This window comes from Phoxinus phoxinus (genome assembly GCF_949152265.1).
Source record: "Phoxinus phoxinus genome assembly, chromosome: 13".
In the NCBI taxonomy this organism is placed as follows: Eukaryota; Metazoa; Chordata; class Actinopteri; order Cypriniformes; family Leuciscidae; genus Phoxinus; species Phoxinus phoxinus.
In genome coordinates this window covers 36,077,145-36,084,644 of record NC_136888.1, presented here as the reverse complement: position 1 = coordinate 36,084,644, position 7,500 = coordinate 36,077,145, and the positions used below count along the sequence as shown (strand labels likewise).

The following is a 7,500-nucleotide window of genomic DNA, read 5'->3' as shown; positions in this document are numbered from 1 at the left end:
AGTCCTATACATAATCAATAGAAAATTAAACTGAATATTTAAATAAATTGATAGTCCTGTTGCACGGGTTTTCGTAATTATTGAAGATAATATAACAAATAAATAAAATTGATAGGCCTATACTTGTTAAAAGGGCTTTGTGTTTCATTTATTAGTCTAGTCTACTGTCACTAATAGAACAAAAGAATGAACGAATTAATTAAAACGAATTGAATTAATAAATAAATAATAATATTGACGCTTCTCTCTAAGGCCGGTTATGAATGTAATTTGATACTTATGACAGACTGAACGCGGGTGCATGATCATGATCAGTGTTCACAGCGGTGTTTAAAATCTGCTAGTGCATTCACAGTCAGAGAATGTTTCTATAGTCGTGAAGTGTGTGTCCAGCATTACTCTGCTCTCAGCGACTCTAACCTCCGCTAACTCTACAATGGCGTTCTGGAATCAGCAACGGAGCATGGGTTTAGATGCGCAAGGAATTAGTCCTACATACAAGAGTGTTTTAATGACAACAACTTTACAAACGTCTTGAAATACATCATCTGAACAATATTTCGAGGTGTGGTAACTGTAGTATAAGCGGAATAATTGACTCCAGGCCGTTGAATTATTATAAAAATAATGCACACCCGAGGAGTGACTCCGCTTCGCGTCGTGACCGCATCACCACCTCGGGTGTGCATTATTTTTATAATAATTCAACGGCCTGTCGTCAATTATTCCTTACATATAAATGAACTAAATTAATAACTTTTTTACAACAGAAATGAGCATCACTGAACTGAAGCTGGACTGTGACTGTTCTCCTCTGGACACACACACTAACCCTAATCTCTGTGCTGTAGAAGCGCTGCATGAATAAAGCTGACTTGACAGTATTAACAGTAAATATGCATAATCTCAACCAAAGCCTAACCCTATAGTAAGTACATGTAGTTGCTTAATATTACTCAGTATTTAAATATATAATTACACTGTAACAATGACACCTGAAAATAAAGTGTAACCAGCTACTATAAGAAAAAAGTTTACTTAAGCTTTGTTTCCACAATTAATATTGATATGATGTAATTAATACTGTGTGTGTGTGGAATGATTTGTTTTAAAATAAACTACTGTATGTCACCTTTGTTTTCTCAATAAATATTGTTAAAATGTCTACATTCAGGATTGTTAAATACTATATTTCCTGTTTTGTGTTTCTTTCTGGGAACCGTTTATTAAATTTCACTTTCAACTGGTCCAGGCTGGTTATTAATGTGTCTCTAGAAAGAGAAAACCGTGCAAATTATTGCACACAGTTAGTACAATTACTACAAATAAGAAGATAAATATTGAACTGAAGAGACCGGCGCGCTCACGCAAAGTGCGCCTCGGACGGCGGACGCGCGCTCTGTTGTGTAGCAGGTCTCCATGGTTACCGAGTCCTCATCACTACTGAGCTTTTCCGGTCGCTGTAGTTTGGAAAGATCCACAAGAGATTAATACAGTTTGTCAGTAACTTGAAGTTAACAATATATAATGGATTTTGGCAGCAAACTCGAAGAACTGAACTTGACACGCGATGAAATGAATAGATTCAGTAAAGCGCTAAAAGACGAGAAGTTCCGTGAGTTACTGCAGGAATATGCGGCTGAGATCTCGGACCCGGAGAACCGGAGGAGATATGAGGAGGAGATCACTCAGATGGAGGAGGACAGGGGCATTAACGTGCAGTTTATTCACCCTGAGGCGAATCACGTGCTCAAAACACGCACCGCGCGCGGGAAATGCTTCATCAATGTCTGCTCTAATCCGCGCATCGACGAGCCGTCGTGTGAAGCAGCTCGAGACCGAGGCGGGGAACCGGGTCAGAACTGGCGCTTACCGTTCAGTCTGACACCGGGCCGAGACGACCGAGACGCCGCGGGGAACAGCTGTGAGGTTTACGATGTCGTTTTCCATCCAGACGCGCTCCACATGGCGGCAAAAAACGCGAGATTCATGAAGCTCATCCACAGTACCGCTATCGGAGGGATCGAAGACTCTTTCCACATCAAGATAGACCGAGCGCAAATGAAGCAGCTGAAGATGAAGTATAAAGGTGTTGCACATCCAGCTGTGATCCGCAGGCCGATCCCCGGACACGACCAGAAGAACCGGAGCGCTGGTGAGGACATGCTGTCTTTTCCACATCCAGATCCAGAACCCGAAGCGAGCCAAAGTCCTCCTAATCCTGATGACACCAGATCCAAACAGCCAATCAAACCACATTACACCGTTAAATACCGATCAGTCGTGGATTTGCAGGATTACAGGTGCTCCAGAGACTCGGGGCCCGGGGCCCGACCCAGAGAGATCGTGGTCATCATCGATGTGCCACTGCTGGGATCAGCACTGGATGCTGAGGTGTGTGTGACGGAGCGATGCCTCGTCCTGGAGGCTCCAGAACCAGCGTACCGACTGGACCTTACGCTCGCCTATCCGGTGGATGAAGAGAAAGGAGATGCAAAGTTCAACAAAACTAAGAAACAGTTGACAATCACTCTTCCCGTTCGGCCAGCGAAAACCCCGGAGTTACAGATGAGCTGCGACGAGGCGAAGAGTAACGGCAACGAGGAAGCAGATCAGAACCCAAAAGAGGAAGGTCTTGATCCAGATCACACAGGAGGTCTTGATCCGGATCACACAGAAGGTCTTGATCCAGATCACACAGAAGGTCTTGATCCAGATCACACAGAAGGTCTTGATCCAGATCACACAGAAGGTCTTGATCCAGATCACACAGAAGGTCTTGATCCAGATCACACAGAAGGTCTTGATCCAGATCACACAGAAGGTCTTGATCCAGATCACACAGAAGGTCTTGATCCAGATCACACAGAAGGTCTTGATCCAGATCACACAGAAGGTCTTGATCCAGATCACACAGAAGGTCTTGATCCAGATCACACAGAAGGTCTTGATCCGGATCACACAGAAGGTCTTGATCCGGATCACACAGAAGATCTTGATCCGGATCACACAGGAGGAGGTCTTGATCCGGATCACACAGGAGGAGGTCTTGATCCGGATCACACAGGAGGAGGTCTTGATCCGGATCACACAGAAGGTCTTGATCCGGATCACACAGGAGGAGGTCTTGATCCGGATCACACAGGAGGAGGTCTTGATCCGGATCACACAGGAGGAGGTCTTGATCCGGATCACACAGGAGGAGGTCTTGATCCGGATCACACAGGAGGAGGTCTTGATCCGGATCACACAGGAGGAGGTCTTGATCCGGATCACACAGGAGGAGGTCTTGATCCGGATCACACAGGAGGAGGTCTTGATCCAGATCACACAGAAGGTCTTGATCCGGATCACACAGAAGGTCTTGATCCGGATCACACAGAAGATCTTGATCCGGATCACACAGGAGGAGGTCTTGATCCGGATCACACAGGAGGAGGTCTTGATCCGGATCACACAGAAGGTCTTGATCCGGATCACACAGGAGGAGGTCTTGATCCGGATCACACAGGAGGAGGTCTTGATCCGGATCACACAGGAGGAGGTCTTGATCCGGATCACACAGGAGGAGGTCTTGATCCGGATCACACAGGAGGAGGTCTTGATCCGGATCACACAGGAGGAGGTCTTGATCCGGATCACACAGGAGGAGGTCTTGATCCGGATCACACAGGAGGAGGTCTTGATCCGGATCACACAGGAGGAGGTCTTGATCCGGATCACACAGGAGGAGGTCTTGATCCGGATCACACAGGAGGAGGTCTTGATCCGGATCACACAGGAGGAGGTCTTGATCCGGATCACACAGGAGGAGGTCTTGATCCGGATCACACAGGAGGTCTTGATCCGGATCACACAGGAGGAGGTCTTGATCCGGATCAAGACCACAGTCACATGACCTCGGCCGCCTTGTGTTTCCAGAACACTCTGCTCTTTGATTTGGACTGAACATCAAATTTATATTCTTGGAAAGTCATGAATTTAGTTAAAATAAACTGTGAATAAAGTTTAGTGTTTAAATATGGAGTAAAATATAAATATTTTTTGTAAATCACCAAAAAGGCTCAAACTAAAAACAGAGATTGACCTTGAGATTGGAAAAATAGAAATAAAGCTTGATTGAAATAAAACAAAATTGCACAAATATGAAGAAATATGGTGTGAAATCATTTAAATCCTGTTTCTTTGTTATACTACATTTTATTAGTTTCACAAAGCATTAGTTGTGTTGCAGGAATTCATAGTCTTTTCCACAAAAAGATAAAAGAATAAACAAACACAAGCGGGGTCATCTGAGGTCGCGCTGCACGCAGCCGTCCATGAACTCGCAGTAACACACGAGCGAGCAGAAGTGCTTCTGCACCGGGGCCTCGGTGCCGCCCATGTTGTCCACCAGAACCACCGTGTGCGACACCAGGTGCAGGTTCATGCCCACCGCCGTCTGGATGAAGGCGTTCACACACGCGCGCCCGCAGTCACACACCTTACAGAAGTCCAGCTCGTCACACAGCTGGAAGGGGACGAGGTGAGGCCCGTGCGGGATCCTGAACACAAGAGCACAAGCACACGTTAGCGGGATCCTGAACACAAGCACACGTTAGCGGGATCCTGAACACAAGCACACGTTAGCGGGATCCTGAACACAAGCACACGTTAGCGGGATCCTGAACACAAGAGCACAAGCACACGTTAGCGGGATCCTGAACACAAGCACGCGTTAGCGGGATCCTGAACACAAGAGCACAAGCACACGTTAGCGGGATCCTGAACACAAGCACACGTTAGCGGGATCCTGAACACAAGCACACGTTAGCGGGATCCTGAACACAAGCACACGTTAGCGGGATCCTGAACACAAGCACACGTTAGCGGGATCCTGAACACAAGCACACGTTAGCGGGATCCTGAACACAAGAGCACAAGCACACGTTAGCGGGATCCTGAACACAAGCACACGTTAGCGGGATCCTGAACACAAGCACACGTTAGCGGGATTCTGAACACAAGAGCACAAGCACACGTTAGCGGGATCCTGAACACAAGCACGCGTTAGCGGGATCCTGAACACAAGAGCACAAGCACACGTTAGCGGGATCCTGAACACAAGCACACGTTAGCGGGATCCTGAACACAAGCACACGTTAGCGGGATCCTGAACACAAGAGCACAAGCACACGTTAGCGGGATCCTGAACACAAGCACGCGTTAGCGGGATCCTGAACACAAGAGCACAAGCACACGTTAGCGGGATCCTGAACACAAGCACACGTTAGCGGGATCCTGAACACAAGCACACGTTAGCGGGATCCTGAACACAAGAGCACAAGCACACGTTAGCGGGATCCTGAACACAAGAGCACAAGCAACACGTTAGCGGGATCCTGAACACAAGAGCACAAGCACACGTTAGCGGGATCCTGAACACAAGCACACGTTAGCGGGATCCTGAACACAAGCACACGTTAGCGGGATCCTGAACACAAGCACACGTTAGCGGGATCCTGAACACAAGAGCACAAGCACACGTTAGCGGGATCCTGAACACAAGCACACGTTAGCGGGATCACAAGCACACGTTAGCGGGATCCTGAACACGTCAGGGGTCACCAAACTCGGTCCTGGAGGGCCGCTGTCCTGCAGAAAACTCCTGATTTAAGCCATTAGTCAACTAATCGCATATTTATATCCATTTAATTACTTACATATATACTGGAGAGAATACTAAACCATATTGAGCGTTATACGTACGTAATATCACACTCAAGCGCACACATAAACCTTGCCACAAAGAATGAATGATTATGATTGTGTCAAATATAGCAAGGAGATATTTTAATTGTTTATTAATAAACTAGTGTTTTCTGTGTCAGTTGCAGAGATGAAGTTGACGATGCTGACTCGCGGTCTTCACAGTAGTGAACGCGCCTATAGAGAGAAATGCACATTTCACACGGATTACATAAGCAGAGAGTATTCGGTTTATTTTCGTTTTGTTTAAAAGTAGACATTTCAAGCTTTCTGTACATATACCCATTTCTCAGGTCTGAGGCAGTCTATACGCGGAGTTTCGGTTCGTTTATGAGACCAGCTCCAGTTCATGAGCAATGCAAGCGATCGCGCCAGCGCCTCCATCTCCTGATTATATTGTCTGCTACATTTGCTTCTTATTTATTAAATCCAGGCAATTGGTTGATGAAACATTGATTAAAATTAAAGGGCACCTATTATGGAATTTTGAAATGTACCTTTCATGTAGTGTGTAACATAGATCTAAGTGAACAAAAACATCCTGCAAAGTTTGAAATATGAAAGTGCACCGTATATAAAGTTATTGTCTTTCAAAAGTGAGAGTCGACTCGGAGTCATTTTTATGAATCGTTAGAAGACCGAAGCTTTTTCTCTGACTAGATGACGTCAACTTGTCAAGTTATTTGAATACGATACGCCCACTTATTGCGCTCCAAGGCCAGCAGGGAAACATCATGGCGACGAGACGCTGTGTTCTGGGTTCTGAAGTGCGGCTCAAAAGCCAACTTTTTTCATCTGCCCGAGGAGGAGCATTTGAAGACTAAGTGGCTACAATTCATATATACAACTATACCACAGAAGTATAGTCCGAGCCTTGTGCTTTGGTCGCGCCATTTTGAAGACGATTGCTTTTTAAATGCAATCAAACATCCAAATTGGATTCGCGAGCCGGCTGATATTGAAGGAAGGTTCAGTTCCAAGTGTATTTGCATCAGCTTCCTCCTCCGTATCACAACCTGTAAGTGTTATTAATAATTCTTGCTTTTATGTTTTATGTAGCATGCTTAATAATTATTTTGTCTGTTGTGTAAGCACCGTTTAGCTTCTAGGTCTTCAATGGCAATTGTATTGAGATATGTGAAGTGTTTGTCTTTGTTTTCGGAGTTGTCTAAAGAATAGAGTAATACCTCGTAGTAACGTAACTGCATTTTTTTTTTTTTTTTGGAAAAACGTTATGTTTATGCATCGGGCTAATGCAAACAAAGACTGATTGTGCTTTTACAATATGAACTCTGGGCTATGCTCGCTAACATAACATTAAATTCTTCATCTTATTTTTAGTTTTTTACTACAAACTAAAGCAGTGGACTATAATCATTATTATAATACAATTTAATTGATAAAAGCATCATTGTACTCCGTGTTAAAAATAAGTATTATCTCTGTAAACACTGCTGGGTCATCTGACCAATCGCAGATTAGCGTCGCGCAAAGGAGGGGTTTGGAAAAACGAGTCGTTGAACGAATCATTTGGGAGTCGGTGAGCAAATCAGGTAAAAATAAATGCATATTATACGACAACAAAAGTGTTTTTTGTCATTGCATGCACGTAAAACTGTTGTTGGGGATTACCAAAACAATATTAGGAACATTTTAAATGTCATAATAGGTGCCCTTTAAGAAACAATTTACACAAAACGAAATTTACTTTAAAGAAAGGCCTTCTACAAAACAAAACTTAATGAAGAGGTC

The 7,500-nt window shown here is 44.7% G+C and overlaps 3 protein-coding genes across 7 annotated transcripts in view; 2 read left to right on the top strand and 1 right to left on the bottom strand.

The window, feature by feature from the left end:
• Positions 1-1,247, top strand: part of LOC307008836 (kelch domain-containing protein 1) — a 19,144-nt gene extending 17,897 nt beyond the window's left edge. For both annotated transcript variants that reach the window (XR_013799912.1, XM_079632076.1), the window contains exon 13: positions 1-1,247. This exon is cut by the window's left edge and continues 526 nt beyond it. The gene's annotated coding sequence lies outside the window, so the exon portion shown is untranslated.
• Positions 1,248-1,424: 177 nt separating this feature from the next.
• On the top strand, positions 1,425-3,948 carry dnaaf2 (dynein axonemal assembly factor 2; the record flags this gene model as incomplete). The annotated part of the gene is made up of 2 exons (XM_079632182.1): positions 1,425-3,019; positions 3,074-3,948. The coding sequence occupies exons 1-2, from the start codon at positions 1,528-1,530 to the stop codon at positions 3,946-3,948; spliced, it is 2,367 nt and encodes a 788-aa protein (XP_079488308.1). The 5' UTR covers positions 1,425-1,527.
• Positions 3,949-4,157: 209 nt separating this feature from the next.
• Positions 4,158-7,500, bottom strand: part of lrr1 (leucine rich repeat protein 1) — a 6,181-nt gene continuing 2,838 nt past the window's right edge. For 2 of the 4 annotated variants that reach the window (XM_079632775.1, XM_079632774.1), the window contains one exon: positions 4,158-4,544. In XM_079632775.1, coding sequence (XP_079488901.1) covers positions 4,289-4,544 — 256 coding nt within the window. In that variant the 3' untranslated portion in view covers positions 4,158-4,288. Of the gene's footprint in view, positions 5,635-5,703; positions 5,926-7,500 lie in introns of those variants that run through there. The other 2 variants (XM_079632777.1, XM_079632776.1) reach the window with 2 other exon arrangements.